At 40.8% G+C, this 16,453-nt stretch overlaps 2 protein-coding genes across 7 annotated transcripts in view; one reads left to right on the plus strand and one right to left on the minus strand.

The window, feature by feature from the left end:
* The window catches only part of RGL1 (ral guanine nucleotide dissociation stimulator like 1), a 347,473-nt gene extending 342,814 nt beyond the window's left edge, over positions 1-4,659 (plus strand). For all 5 annotated transcript variants that reach the window (XM_056815635.1, XM_056815636.1, XM_001366649.4 and 2 more), the window contains one exon: positions 1,887-4,659. In XM_056815635.1, coding sequence (XP_056671613.1) covers positions 1,887-2,074 — 188 coding nt within the window. In that variant the 3' untranslated portion in view covers positions 2,075-4,659. The remainder of the gene's footprint in view (positions 1-1,886) is intronic.
* Positions 4,660-10,593: 5,934 nt separating this feature from the next.
* Positions 10,594-16,453, minus strand: part of COLGALT2 (collagen beta(1-O)galactosyltransferase 2) — a 144,395-nt gene continuing 138,535 nt past the window's right edge. For both annotated transcript variants that reach the window (XM_056815638.1, XM_016430003.2), the window contains one exon: positions 10,594-14,368. In XM_056815638.1, the coding sequence (XP_056671616.1) occupies positions 14,092-14,368 (277 nt within the window). In that variant the 3' untranslated portion in view covers positions 10,594-14,091. The remainder of the gene's footprint in view (positions 14,369-16,453) is intronic.

The raw sequence follows: 16,453 nt of genomic DNA on the forward strand, positions 1-16,453 counted from the left end.
GCACTCCATCTCCAGGCATGAACCACCTAGCTGGCACCTAGTAAAGCAATTCTTAAAAGCATAGTCTGGGGATTCCTGAAGGTCCTTGAGACTCTTTCAGTGGGTCTGTGATTTCAAAACAATTTTATGCATTCTAAAATGTTTTAATTTCTAATTACATTAAATATTACTTTAAACATAAACAAAAATGTTTGGTGAGAAAGGTCCTCAATAATTTTAAGAGTGTAATAGGATCCTAAAGCCAAAACATTTGAAAATGATTGTTATTATACAACACTCCCATTGTTCTGGTGAAAAAATGGAGACCTAGAAAAGTGAAATGAAGTGATTTGCCCAAGACTTTGTAGCTTATTAGCAGAACTGAAGCTTAAACTTAGGGTTCTAGGCTTGTAGTCCAGGGTTCAAACAGAAGAGAGTAGACCACTCAGTGATCTTGATCTCACACTCACCAATACTGATCCATTCCATGCTATCTACAACTGATTACAGCTGTGATATGCTACATACTGTTTAGGACAATTATACCCCTCAGTCCTATATACTTTTAAAATCAATGGGCATGAAAATTCATTTTGTAATGAGAATTTCATCATATTTCTGGAGACAATTGGGACAAACCATTAGGTATCACAAAGTCAAGTGGTTGAGCTTCATCTGCCTTTTATTAGTTATCTTGTATAATGTGCAGAGTATTGAGCAAGGTAAGACTTGGGCCATGTGAAATATTCATTCACTTGAGCTTCATTTCATGGACTATTTGGCTGTTGCTTAGTTTTGGAAAGTGTACGGATTCAGTTCTGGTTTGAATTGGTTGACTAGGTGCTTTAACAAGCTTAGTTTGTTCTCAGGACTGACTCCTGGTTTTTTTGGGGGGAGGAAAGACTGCATTGATTCTTCGAGTATCTAGGATTTAGTAAGTTCCTTTACCTCTTTGGGCCACAAGATTTATTTCATATATAGAAGAGTGGACGGCGGTCATCATTGGTGCATAAAAATGTGTTTTGTTCAGAAGATCTAGAGTCAGAAGGGCCCTCAGAAGCTGTCTGATCCATGATTCAGGGCGGAAAATTAGATTTCAGTTCAAGCAGAGATGAAGTGAATTGGTGCCATTCATTCTGGGTTTTGATTTCTGGATTGCTTCAAATCCCTGGAACAAGGGTTATGGTCCAAGCCTTGCATATTTCACAAATCCATTCAATTCAATGAATATTTATTAAGCTCTTTCTATGTTCAAGGCATTATGCTAGACAGTGATGCCAGAAAAAGAAAAAGAGGATAAAATCCTTGTCCTAGATGGGAAATGGGCTAGGAATAGACAACACTGAAATAGGTAGAAAAATGAAGTCTAATCTGAGGAGAGGGAGGGAATGCTAACAATAGAAGCAGCCTAAGATTCCGAGGAGATGGAAGCTGGTAGGACCCTTGAAGGAAGCTAGGAATCCCGAGAGGTAGAGGTGAGGAAGGGCATGCAGAGATGTCTGTGTGAAGGAAGAACTTTTAATGTCAAATGAAAGAGTTTGTGCTTTATTCTAGAGGTAACAGGGAGCTGTGGAAAATCTTTGAGTATGTGCTTCATAAGCTCATATGCATTAATTTGGCAACCATGTCAACTGGAGAACCTTGATTGGAGAGAGGAGACACCTGAAGTGGGGAGGTGAATGAGAAGCCATTGCAACACCTCAGGTGGCAACATACATGGAGGGCAGGAGATGCATTAAGGGAACACTTTGGAAGTGCCTTGACAAGTGCCTGAATAGCGTGGGTCCAGGGGATACAGGTGGTTGTAGAGTTGAGGGCTGAAAATGATTCCAGAGTTTCACACCTAGGTGCTTTTTAAATGCATCTTACAATCCACACTCACTTATTTCTTTTCTCCTCTTTTCCAGAATTAGTCATTCCAGATACTGCAAATGTTTTTTATGCTATGAATAGCCAGGTGAACTTTGACTTCATCCTACGGAAAAAAAACACCCTGGATGAACAGGTGAAGCTGCGAAGTCGAACCAGCTTGACCCTGCCCAGGACAGCAAAGAGAGGCTGCTGGAGCAGCAGACACAGCAAAATCACTCTCTGAAAGGGCCATTTCAGTGGCTTCCTGTTGGCCAAAGGGGGGATTGGGACCGAGGAGGCTGGCAAGAGAGCTTCAACTACCATCCAGTATTAGAGAGCCATCATTGAGTCAATAAATATTTATTGAGCATTTGCTATGTCTATGGCACTGTGCAAGACACCTTGGGGAATACCAAGATCATGGACACGAAAAGGATGAACTACTTACTTACTTACTCAGTGATCCTCCTTGACCAACTGGGGACTGGAATGCAAAGATACCCACATCTAGAAGTATATATGCGTCTTTGTGTATGTGTGTATATATACCTAAACATATTTTATATATATAAATGTATGTATATAGATATAGATATAAAAGGAACTTTATGGGATATTCTGGACTATGGGAAAAAAATTTGCACATTGGCCTAGGACGATATGGTCATTTTTTACAGGGAAAAAAAAGAAGGAACTGAGAACATAGCCTTACATCTTACAATTAAATGGAATCAAATCCTAGGAATACAAATTTTCCTTTGTGCCAGTATTACTTATGAAATGAACTTCAATTTTTATTTTTCTAAGAGGAGAGGAACCTCTCAAAATCAAGTGCCACCAGAAACAACCAAATGTAGGATGAAAAGAGCCACCATCAGCTGCATGAAAGACCAACTTAGAAAGGGTCTGGATAAGCCGGTGTCCCTCAGCATCTGCCTGCCTGGGCTGGGGAACAGGCAAGGGGCTTGGGTTTCCCCCCAGCAAAACATAAAGCAAGAAGCTCAATTGGAAAGTACTAGATTTTGGAGCTGAAGGATCTGGGTCTGTTTCTCAGCTTTGTGACTTAATATCTGTGTGACCTTGGGCAAGTCACTTCACTTCTCTGAGCCTTGGTTTCCTCATCTGCATAATGAGGAGGTTGGACTCAATGACCTCTAAGGTCTCTTTTAGCTCTAACTCTTTGATTTACTTTGACCCACTCACTCAACAAATTACTTTTCTGGAAGGGGAAGAGAGAACTCATTTTATCATCGAATTTTTCCAATATTTTTTTTTTGTACTCATTCAGAACGATGATAGTCATTTTAGTTTTCCCTTCTAGAAACATTCAGAAAGTGGGTCATGCTTGTTTTTGCACAAACACCCATGTTTTTGGTTACTTATCAGCCAGGCAAGGAAGTCAAAAAGACACCCTACGTCTGTGGACTCTGTCCTTGTTTGAATGCCACTAGTCATTGCCTTTTCTGGATAAATGCCTTCAGCATTTCAGCTGCATATCATGCCGGTCTTTCTACCATCAGAATTGCTGTTCCTCATCATTCTGTGCAATTATTCCTCAGGTGTAGAACTCTTCATTGAGATTGACTTAGATTGGTGGCTTGGAATCTGTGAAGGAATCGATTCCTGAACATCAATGGACCCATTATGGCCACCTTTGAAGATGGTGCCTGTTTTATTGTAGCAGTGCCGAGTTTTACTTTATTATTAACTTTTGTAGCATCACTGTGCCTAGCCCACAGCCTCCCCAGGGCAGGGTTGGGGGGAGCCTTGTGGGGACAGGGGGTGCATGCCAACTAAATCATTTCTTAACAAGGTACATTCTCCAAAAGGAATAAAGAACCTAACGTTGCATATGGACCCCCATAGCTGCTATTACTCTGTCTCACTTTGAAGTGAAATTTTTATTGCCAACTATGCCATTTTCCTCCAGAATCGGAGGTGTGGTAAAAAGTCATTTTAGGGGTTTGAATCAAAAGCCATATATATATGTCTTATATTGACTTGTAAGAAGCACTTACAGAATGTCATCCTTTAAAAACGATTCTCAGAATATTAGTCTGCATTCCAAAAATTAAAAATAAAGTTGAAATGAACCAAGATTATAAAGTATAGATTATATATGTAGATTTCTCTGTGCCAACTCTGTAATGCGACTATGAAAAGTTGTCTCATGTTCTGTGAATAGCCATAAGAAATCAAGGTTGGGGTCCTGGAAAGGTCTGGAGAGCCATAATACCCAGACAGGAAAAAGAAAGCAGGTTTGAGAATGTCTTATGTCTTGCTCAGCCTTTCCGGGGATGGTGAATTATGCACTGCAAAGATGCTTAATTTCACACTTCTTCATGCCCATCGTCAGTTCCATCCATCTGTCAAGAGAAGGGACAAAGGTGGCAGTGATGTGGTCGTGGTTCCCAAAGTGTGACCAACATATGAGGTGGCCTGACAGGAGAGCCTCAGCCTGTTTTTTTAGGCTGTGAGTTCAGAAATATGTAAGAGTGCGTGGTCGAATGGGTACCCCCAGAACACACGTGTGTTTGCTTGTATATACTGTATATGTAGAGATTAGATTTCTATACTGCACTGTACAAAATCTGTATTTTTCATTTTTAAAGATGATGAAAATACCCAGTGGGATAAAATCGCCTCATTTATTTAATGCCATATTTTAAATGCCATTTTTGTTCCTGATAGACAGCTCATGTATGCTTTTAGCTGCTTGCACTCTTCTCCTTTGGCATCTGTCATCTGTTTACCTTTTGGTTCAACTAATAAACTGGTTTGGGAATAGGAGGCATGTGCTGCCTAAACCCCAAGGGAATGTAACATGAATATCACGTTTCTCCTCACATTGGTTTCTTCTGTGTTTCTTGTCTCCCTTAGGAGAATCAGGAACCCAAATATTTCCAAGAAAGTAGAATCTACTACTTCATAGATGGCACATACTTTTGGGGGGGCAACTCTAATTCTTTTTTTTTAATATTGAGCCCATCATGAAGTCAACCATCATTTCACAAACTTAAAAAAAATTTTTTTTAACCTTTATCTTTTGTCTAAGACAGAAGAGTGGCAAAGGATAGGCAATTGGGGTTAAGTGACTTGTCCAGGATCACACAGCTAGGAAGTGCCAGAGGCCACATTTGAACACAGGTCCTTCCAACTTCCACTCTATTCATTGTGCTACCTAGCTGCCCCATTTCACACATTTCTAATGCTGTCTCTCAAATGAAGTTACCAAACATTTTAAGAAAATATATTTGTTCTATGTGTCCAATGGGGCCATTTTAGAGAAGCAGTATAACTGGAGGGGATAAATAATACTCAAATGCCATTCCATCCCTCTACTGTCAGTCTGTTTTCACTGCCTAGAGGGGAGACAACCAGCCTACTCTTAAGGAATACAGGGAAACAGAGCCCCATTACATCATCATTATTCCTGTTTCACAAATGAAGTAGAGCCATGGTATATATATATATAAGGGCTAACTCAGTTTGAGTCCATAAACAGATTTCAGTGCCTTTAGGGTGATGTGAAAACCAAGTGATGGTGCCTGCCATCAAGCATCAGAGAGTTTGGTAGGAGGGAATAAGACGTGGGCACTTTGATGGTTCTGGGACCTCACTGATGTGACGACTCATTCCTAACACTTCATTTTGCAACACAAACATGTGTCTGTCCTGTGAGATGTCCTAAATGTTGGTTGAGTGAAGCCTATGACTCCATCCATGCATGCCATGCTTCGGGCACTCTCGACAACTTTCTCCTCTTCTGAACACACTGCGTTCTCCTATCTCCATGCCTTTGCTTGGGCAAGGCACTCTCTGCCCTTGGAGCACGCTCTCTTCTTTCTTCACCCAATGGGTTCTGCTTCCTGCAAATGACACCACCTGGGTTGAAGCCTTTCCAGTGCATCTTCCAATTCTCCTACCTTTGAGTCTCTCCCCAAAATGTGGAAACGATGCCATTTTCATTCCCTCCTACTGTGCTCGTCAGTTGTTGTATGTTGTAGTTATCTCTATTGGTGTTTGCTCCCTACCTCCACTTCTTTACTCTTGAGTTTTTGAGGGTAAAGACCATGCATTAAACTTTCCATCCTAGTGCCTTACTTAGGACCATGTTCTGCACACAGTAACAAGGACAGAACATAGAGCTTGTGGCGTTTTTATGCTATACAAATGGGCATTCTCCTCCATAGGTTTCTCAGAGATAATCTTTTTCTTTTTCCATCACTGCTCATTCAAAAGAAAGAGTTTCAGTTTACAGTGCCAAATCTTTACGTAAGCACTAACCAGAAAGGATGCCAATAGATCAAGTCTGGGGTGGGAAAAGCAGACAGTGAGGAATTTCGAGCTATTGTTGCATACACATCTCCAGCGCCAGAACTCGAGGCACTCCGAATAGTTAGAAATTGTCCAGACCAAGCCAACTGACTCCACTCCACTCCCACTCCCCCCGGAATCTATTTCAGATCTTTGTTGGTTAGCCAGTCAACACAGCTTGCAATGACCATCATAGTTTATGAATCTGTAGCCTAATCAGTCAGACTGGGCTGGAGGCTATTTATTGGCTCTGAGTTGTGAGATCCAGATCTGTCTCCTGGTGGAGACAAATGATACTGACAGGTGCTCCATGCCACCTGATGTTTGGAGCTAAATGGGCATGAGAAAGGGTGCAGATCATCTGGATCTAGACTTAGAATGACTTTAGTAAAGTAATGAGAAGCCAGATGGAACTCTTCCCCAAAGTCCTGGAGCAAGAGGTTCTTGTCCTGATAAAAATGTGTTGTCAGAGGGGCCTATTGTCCTCTTGCACTTCATGGCCAAGCAGCCCAGATGTGAAACCTTGGAAGAGAACATTTTCAAGTACTCTGGGAAAATGCAGATCAAGTCCTGCCTTTGGGAAGGGATGACTAATGGAACTGGCAGAAATCAGATTCATTCTCCTCCTTTTCCACTCCCACACCCACAGCATACTCATTCCATATCAGTGGTCCAAAGAGCACTGATTCCACAAGCAACATGGAGTATCAAATCAGTGTTGACTGATAACATTTTCCTTTGGCAACTACAAATATTTAAAATGATCCGGACTGTATCAAGCATTTATCCTGCATCAGACATCATGTGCAGTGGCAAGCCCAGAGGGCTTTTTAGTTCATAGACCCTCAAATCCATCCTGTCTCTCCCACTTGCATCCCCCTAGTTTACAGTTTTCTCAACTGGGTTATCCTGGTATCCTCCTAACTTATCTCTGAGGAAACTGAGGCTCAGAGAAATTGTTGCTTCCTCAGTCACCCAGTTAATATGTGTTTGAATGTTAGATTCACACTTAGGACTCACTCACTGCACTTTCAGTTTTCCATTTATCATACCAATCTGCCGTTCAGTATGGGAACAAAAAGGAGATATTAAATATGGTCCCTACCCTCAAGGAGTTTACAATATAGTTGGCATTGAGGAGGAGAGATGTATACATATAAAGCTTGCTTACATACTTTTAGCATCCCCATCTGAGTCTCCAGTTGAACTCCTCTCCTGTCTGCCCACATATCTTTATGGTTTTTAGGCACCAACCCTCTTCTATTTATTATTGTTCTGACATTTTGTGTCATGATCCCATTTGGGTTTTCTTGGTAAAGATACTAGAGTGGTTTGCCATTTCCTTCTCGAGCCCATTTTAAAGATGAGGAACTTGAGGCAAAAAGGGTTAAAGTAACTTGCCCAGGGTCATATAGCTAGTAAGTGACTGAGGTGTATAATTGAAAATCTGTTACCCAGAGGCCAGATTTGAACTTGGGAAGATGAGTCTTCCTGGCTTCAGACCTAGCACACTATCCACTCTGCCACTGAGCTGCTTTCTTTTCTCTCCAGAAGTTCTTTTTTTCTTTCTTGAGAGCCTACCCAACTCTGGCCCTAAGAGCATCATTTCCCCTCATCTGTTCCAGCCCTAGTGGTACTTATTCTTGATTTGCTAACCTGGATACTGATCATTAATCACGGCACAACATCCCATTCTTTCTTTGCTGCTCTCCTTTAAGCTTCAAAAACAACTGCAAGTGGCTTCTACCAGACTTAAAAAATACTCAAGATTTCACATTTCCATTTGATCCCTCCAGGGTCCTGTCTAGAATGTCTTCTCCATCACAATCCATTTTGGGGAGTCAGAATTTTATGATAGCTCATTTTCTAATCTTCCCTGCTGGAAGTAGAATTGGAATGAAGAATTGCCTTCCTCAATCTACTTCCTAAAAATCAGGTTTCTCACGGCAACTAAATCAGACTCAGTCTTCATACCCTGGGCATCTCAAGGAGTAGTTTTCTCTTTTTGAGGGAACTTTTCCAACTGATGATGACATCATGGGGAAGGGAGAGATGAATGCATAGACAGTGATGCTGTATGGAAACTTTCATTCTTAAGGAATCCAAGGGGAAGGGATGAGCAGAGGGAGGATAATAATATATCTGGTGTGAGGGGGAAATGGTCCTCTAGGAGAAGGATTCTTTATCTTTTTCCACTTTTTAGTAGAACAGAGCATAGTTTTGTACTGTAAGTAACACATCTGGAATTCTAGGCAAAGATGGCGTAAGAATGACTCATAAATATTTGTGGATATACTTTATTCCTCCTGGGATCTAATCGGTTGAGGATCTTTGGATAAAAAGTAAGGTGGAAGCCAAGGATCAGTCTCAAGGCACTCTTTAGAAGAATTACAGGACAGGAAGCAAACTTGAGAGCTCATCTGGTCATTTCTTATGTCTAAATATTTGAATCCTCCTAAAGACACACCTTATTCTTCAATGCATGGTGGAGCAGCCATTCTGCCCAAGGAAACAGTCTTTGTTTTTATGTTTAGCAAATCTGCCCATAAGCTGAGATATCTAACAGTTTAGGCCTCTTAGACTTGGACTCTTGCCTCAGGCACGTACTAGTTGTGTGATCCTGAGCAAGTCACTTAATTTTTTCTGAGCCTCAGTTTCCTTGCCTGTAAAATGGGCATGATAATATCATCTATTTCATGTTGTTTTGGGAGGACCAAGTGAGATAAAGTCTGTGAAGAACATCTCAAACTTTTTAAAAAATGACTTAGATATATGAGGAGGAAGATGAAGATGGTTTTTTTGGACTATTAGCCGAGAAATCATTTTTAAAGTATCACCCTTGGAAACTATTATCCTCACTTTAGCTCTTTCACACTACTCTTATTTAAAAAAATTAAAATCATTTTCACAGCCGTCTCTACATGAACCATCAGAATTCTCCACTCTCCATCTACATTGTGGCCCCATTTGGATGTAATGGTCTGATGAAGAAATGATGGGTAATGGCCAGGTTGCCATGAATACGTCTCTCTTAGAACTCCTTTATCAGAACTTCCTTGGGCAATTCTCTGCCCAGAATAATATGAAACCCAACACTGGCAATCTAAGATGAGCAGGCTCACATTTTTAATTGTTTCCAAGGCACCAGCTCCCAGGTTTCTGAGCATTTTCCCCATCTGACAAATCCAACAAATATTTGTAAACTAGCTCATTCTCACTCTCAACTTGTAATTTGTGTATGATCTGAATCTCATTCTAATTTTTGTTGTCTTGTTTTCATATAATTGAGAGAGTACTCAGAGTCCAATCCATGCCTGAGTAGTTATCGGCCCTAAAAAAGCTCCAGTTTTCTTTCACCCGAAGCCTTCCAGTGACGAGGAACTCATTCCACACCTTCTTCCTACACTCACCATAGCAGCTCACTCCACTCTTAGATGGCTGCAATTAAGACTTTTTCTTGTTTTAAGTCAAAATCTGCCTTCCTTTCCCTTCCATCCCACTTCTGTCTTGTGGGGCTAAACAAAATATGTCTCGTCCTTCTTCCAAATAATCACCCTTTAAATATTTGCCAACTGCTAACATATCCCCCAGCGTTTCTTCTTCTTTTTTTCTCTCAACCAATGGACAAATGGCACAATTTCCAGTTCTCTCATCATTCTGCTTTTACTTATGTGAATTATTTGTTTATATTGGATGCTGGTTTCTATGTTATCTCTATTTACTATGTTACCTTATATATACACAACTGTTTCCTTTTCTTTAAAACAAGCATCACTATCTATAGCTTCCTCCATACCTCATATTCTTCTCTGAAGATAGCATGAGAAACCATTGGGAAAACATCTGAAGTTAAAAGCTTAAGAAGACGAATTTTTATTGTGCAGTTATTAGTTGCAGGTTCTGCTAAAGCCCAAGTTTAAAAGACCCTTAAATATTCGACGATTTAAATTCCTGAAAATCAGCACTTTTATTATAAACTTCTGCTTTGACCATTGAAGTAGTAATGAGTCGTCATTATATCTAGCAGTTGTTGTCTCTGTTTTGCCCCTAAGAAAAAGAGATTCTCAATTGTGGAAGAGTAAGATCCTGCTCCTGTCCAGAGCTAGTAGTACAAAAATGATAAAAATGGGTTCTTTGCCCTTATTTGTCATCCTCCTGCACTCTTTGGGTCCTCCTGAGGCATTTATGAGATCTGACAATGCCTCGTGAACACGAATCTAATTCTACTACAATCTCACAGAGATTTCAGTGTCAAGTTTTTTTCCAGAAATAGTGAGGGCATACAGCAGTGATGGACAGAAAAGCACCTTGGCACTTAGCACTAACCCATGGCACTGGTGACCTCTGGGTTTCCAATTTACCATATTCTCCAATCTCCTTCTGGAAAGAAATCTTAGCAGACCTGACTTCTGATCAATAAGGCTTGAAGAATCAATGAAAAATTGCTTTTTTTTTTGGTCTACATTTATTTGTTTAGTTTATTAAAAAGAGCTCCAGGAAAGCGAATAAATAGTTCATGATTTGGGGCCCCAACCCTCACCAACAATCACACACCAACTCGAAGGTACAGACAGCGTGAAGACATCATTAAGCATCAAGATTCCAATGGCAGTCACTATGTATAAGTGCCATCTTGGAAAATGGGAACACCAAAGAGGGTGGACCATCATGTATTTTTTTTCTGTCTTTTGATGCATTGGGCATTTAAGAAATAACAGCAGCATTGATGGTGAAAGCCTCTGTCTCCATATGGAGGAAGCCCTTAGTCATGGTAGACTATGTTCTGAGGCTGGTGGGCACAGCAACCGGAGACCACGGGCCTCATCCTCTGCTGTTCAAGATGTCACTTTGGAAAGCTGACCATTGTGAGTGAGGCAAGAAGGATGGGGAGTGAAGCTTGAGAAGGTTGTCGGGGGATTGGTGAGAAGATCAGCTTTGAAAACATCTCTGCCATCCCCGTCCGTTCTCTACCCCCAAAGTCACTGCTGGGGATCACAAAGTTCTTCTGTTTCCTTTGTGAAGAAAGTCATGTTCAAGACCGCCAACCTGAGAGCGACGGACCAGGGAGAGGCCAAGGCAGAAGGGGAAAGAGCCTGATTCACAGTAGAACAGTTCTACTCTAAAGTTCCAGAACTTAAGAATGGACATTTACAACACTATCAGACCGGCTGACAGGGAATATTAATAAACACGAGTAATGCTCGTTTCATACCCGAAACAAGCAAAAACACAGAACAATCGCTCCCACTTGTCTACCCTTTCCCCACCTCCCATGCACCCAAATCACTCACTCTGCAGACACCCACCTCAATTTACACACACACACACACACACACAAAGTACAAAACATCCAATATTAAATCATCCTAGGAAATCAATTACAGCTTTCCCCATTCCCTCCAATTTCCCTGTTATTTCAGGATCCTTACAAAAGAAGTATGCAGCTAAGCCCAAGCAAGGCAACTGGGAATCCAACAGGATTTCTTGGCTTCTGATTTTTTATTTAAAACCCTTACCTTCCGTCTTAGAATCAATACAAACTATTGGTTCCAAGGCAGAAGGGTGGAAAGGGTTCTGATTTTTTTATTTAAAACCCTTACCTTCCGTCTTAGAATCCATACAAACTATTGGTTCCAAGGCAGAAGGGTGGAAAGGGCTAGGAAATGGAGGTTAAGTGACTTGCCCAGGGTCATCTAGCCAGGAATTATCTGAAGCCAGATTTGAACCTTGGACCTCCATCTCCACGTCTGGTTCTCTATCCACTGAGCCACTTGGCTTCTGACTTTTTTTTTTTTGGCTTCTGATTTTTAAAACATTTCCTGTTTAGCATTTGCTTGCTTCTTCAAATTAAAGAATATTTAACATTTAGCCAAGCAAGGACAAACCTGAGCCAACACAACGAAAGGTAAATTGTCCTTTTGTTCCATGGCTGCCATTGTACCCACAATGCTAAGCATGGTGAGCGTTATATATCTATAGCCTGAGCTACTATGAAGGACTCTTCTTTCACTCCAAAAAAGTTAAAGGCAAAAATAGCGACTTTCTGCATGGACGCAGCCACTACCCAATTAGCCCCTGCAGGGCAGGGAAGAACATGAAAGCAGGATTTATACGGCAGGGAAACTGTTTCAGAAGGCACTTTTTTGGGACCATGGAACCTAAAATTTAAGCTTGGGCCAATAGAGTACAGAATCGTCAAATGTTAGAACTGAGCAGGACCTCCGTCATCATTTAATTCTTGCTTCTTCTTTTTCATATAAAGTCAGTGAAAGAGGAGGTGAAAACAGAGTCTTGGTGGAGATTTTACTTAATATGGCCCAGAGTTTGGTAAGAGATCTTTCTATCTCATAAGCCAGTAGTTTCCTAGTTTGTTTGTTAAGCCAACTCAATATCTCCAGTTATGGCTTCTCATTTGTGCCTGGGAGGTGCAATCCATGCATCAAGGAAGCGAATTTCAGTTTAACAGAGATGATATGTGACCATTTGAGGTCACCCAAAAGACAGGCTTGCTGTTCGCTCTTCTGGTGGCTAGAATTCCCAGAAGAGCAGGTTCCTAGGGGAGAGCTGTGCTGGGAATTTGAGGAATGATGGGTACCAAAACGACAAAGTCAGAACCTAAGCATCCCAAAGCCATCATATACTTTTAAAGATGACTTATAAGAGGAATATTTAAAATGTAATGAATTATCCACAGAAAAGACATTTGTTGGTCTGGAAATCTGCCCCTTCTCATTATCTCTTTCCTTCCCTCTTTGTCCTTTCTCTTTCTCTCTCTCCCTTCCCCCTCCCTTTCTCTTTTTCCTTCCCTTTCATTTATTTATTTATTTATTCATTTATTTATTTATTTATTTATATTTGTCTTCTTTTCTCTTTCACCCGCAACTTCTGCCTGTTTCTGGATATCTGCATAAAATTTCACATCTAAAGCATCTTTTGTGATACAGACTTTGGAGGAGAGAATGGAAATGTTATGGTCATTCTAGGAAAACTCTGGATAGGAGTTAGACTACACAATCATCATAGTCCCTTACCTATTAAATGTATCATTAGAAATGGAGCATCCTAACTGCAGCGATCATAAGGAGGAAGGCAAAAGACAGAGCATTTCTTAACGAGAACTCTAAAAGAACTGATGTCAACTCAGAAAATGTTTAGACGATGTCATGGGACTTGGGACAGTTGTTGGGAATAGTCACCTTGGGGTTCTGGAATGTTATGATGGTCAAGTTCCAAGCCCAGAATAGAAAGCATAAAACACGAGTTCTACTGGGCTCCCAAATCAACCAAAATGTCAGGATATCTCGTTTTCACAAAGATGATACGTGGCAATTTCAGGTCATACAAAAGAAAAAGTTTCTCTGTCCTTGCAAAAGTTATCTTTGTCTTCCAAAAGAGGGCAGAGCAGGATTCCCCTAGATATCTCACTACTGCATTTAAGTGATAATTCAACTGAAAAAATACTTTGACTTAAATGCAGTTTTCAGCAATGGAGATTGCATAAAGAGGTGCACGCCCATAACCATAAAACAACTGCATTGTGGCTTGACATCCAGTTGTTGCTCTTGTCTCTACAGCTCATTGCTGGGTCCCCTGACAGCCTGGTGATTAGCTTATAGGGATCCCGATCACTCAGCTTTAGGTCCTGACCTTCGCATGAGCTGCTACTTCATAAAAGGGATGAACCCAAATGTCTGACCAAACCAAACTAAAAAATACCTTAAAGTTAAAAAAAAGCCTATCTTTCCATCTTCCTAGAGCCTTCTACTTAAATTACCTTCATTGCCTTTCCCTTCTAATAATTTACTACTTTCAGACGAGTCAAATCAACTTGATTTCTGAGAGTGGCAATGAAATAAAAAAAGGGGGGGGGATTGGAGGATTATCTCTAAAGACAACCAAAAAGTGGAGAGGCAGGTCCGGTTGTAGACAGAACCACTAGGTCCATCATAACTCATCCCTGGAGGGTGCTGTGCCCAGGGAAGTGGTGGGAGGCAAAGCATCTGTGTTCTGGGCATTGCTCTGGATGTGTTCCTGCTTCCGAGACTTCCAAGAGTGCTTTCTGTCCCAGTCGGTGGACACGGTCTCATTGTCCCAGATGGTGGATGTCTCTGTGTCGCTCAGGTAGCCAGGCTGCCCCGTGTAATGGGTGGGATAGATGAGTAAGGGTTCAGCGGAGAAAGCTTTGAGATCCCTAGGCTCATAGTACTCCATGTATTTCGCACTAAAAAGGAAAGAAAAGGTATCAGTGAAGGTGATGGGATTTGTTGTGGCATGGTTGGGTGGGTACAAACATTGGTGTGTAGGTGATGGTGGTCACTTTGTAAATGGATAAAGAGTTATACTTTTGGTGCTTTGGGAAAAAGAAATTGTGCCCCTTCTCAAAATCTACATAGCAGGAACACAATGAAATTATTCACTAAAATATTTAAGAGTTTAAAAAAAAAGCTAGGATGTTTCTATACTGATGGGAAATGCCACTTATTGGGGGTTGATTTTAATGCCCTATTCTCAGGGTTAGTGTTTGGACTCAATTATTCCATGGTAGGCAGAGAGTGCCATGAAGATGAATCCTTAGAGAAGACAATGTCTTACCGCTAGCCTCCGGGACCATAAATCAGAATTCTTGGGACAGAAGTGGACCTCGACTTTCCTGATCACAGCTTTCACAGTGAGGATCAGGAAATTGAACCCTAAATATTGGATAGAGGATGGGGACGAGTTCCATCTATCTTCACTGGACCCAAAGAGGAAATGAACTCAAGCTGTGGCACCAAAAATAATGTAGAGGGAAGAACTCTCTTTCTGAAGAGAACTTGTGGAATCTCCTTATAATTGAGTCCTTCAATATTTTAGAGAAACTCATTGGTCAAGTATAGTACTAATATGTGTGCATGTCATATTACATATTATTACTTGTTATCTAGCCATATAGATTATGTAATATGTATTAATAATGTAGCATTATATAGAATTTAAATAATATATGATTAATGATATAATATTGTAAACCTTAAAATTTCTTAGACTTATGAATGTTGGAAATTTCCCCATTGGGAAATCTCATACTGGAAAAATTTCCTACTGATAGTAAAGAACTCTATTGGAATGTGAACCCCCTTGGCATGGGAGGATCCTTCTCCTCCCTACCTAAGACTACTTTAGGACAGAAACCTTTTGCTAAACAATGGAAAGGGCTTTGACCTATGCTTAAGCATAGAACAGGAAGTTCTTTGAGTCATGATTGATTTTAGAATTGATACAATAGAGATACTTGGAATGACAGAACCAGGTCTTGGAAAATACAATCTCCACCCTACTCAGAGTAAAAGGATTTAGGAAGGGCTGCATCAAAGGATCAAGATTTAATTATTTGAGAATATGACCTTCAACAGACATGTGCAAAGCCACAGACCTCTGGGCGGTCCTGGGTTAAGCTAGAGCCACCATTGGCACAGGGAAATTGAGGGACAGTGATTGGTAGATGTGAGAACTGAGGGGAGTGAACCTGGATGGTTTCCTTAAAGATAGCAGGGTCTGAGGACTAGGGGGTGGTTGGAGAGTTTTTGCTCTGAGAGGTTGTGCTCTGAGGAGCTTGCTCTGAAGGAAGCTGGAGGTGGAGGCCCCTGAGACTGTTTCTCCATTTTGGTCACGTGAGTGATAGGGACTGATCTCTTTTCTTTGCCTTAGCTATCTAAGGGCTTGGGCCTTTTGGCTCAAACTAAACAGAGGGGGTATTTAAGCCTTATTCCCTTCTCTCTCTCTCTCTCTCTCTCTCTCTCTCTCTCTCTCTCTCTCTCTCTCTCTCTCTCTCTCTAATACTTTTTTCCCTCCTGTTTGTAATTAAAAACTCCATAAAAGGTTGACGGCTGACTTGAGTTTTCATTTAGGAATTACATAGCTGAATTCCTTGGTGACCTTAAATTAATATATATCAGTCTTTTAAAGTGATTTCCTCGTCACAATATACAATATATTTCTAATATCTAATTTCTGATTACATTGTTGTTATTCAATCATTTCAGTCATATCTGAGTTTTTGTGACCCCATTTGGGTTTTTTTGGCAAGGAAACTAGAGCAGTTTGCCATTTTCTTCTCCAACTTATTTTACAGATGAGGAATTCAAGCAAATGGGGTTAAGTGACTTGCCCAAAGTCACATAACTAGCAGGTGCCCGAGGTCACATTTGAACTCAGGTCTTCCTGATTTCAAGTCCAGTCCTCTATCCACTGGACCATCTGGCTGCCCTCTGATCACATATACAAGCATCTGATTATATACAACTTGTTATATATATTTATATAAAAT

This window comes from Monodelphis domestica, chromosome 2 (assembly GCF_027887165.1).
Source record: "Monodelphis domestica isolate mMonDom1 chromosome 2, mMonDom1.pri, whole genome shotgun sequence".
NCBI lineage: Eukaryota > Metazoa > Chordata > Mammalia > Didelphimorphia > Didelphidae > Monodelphis > Monodelphis domestica.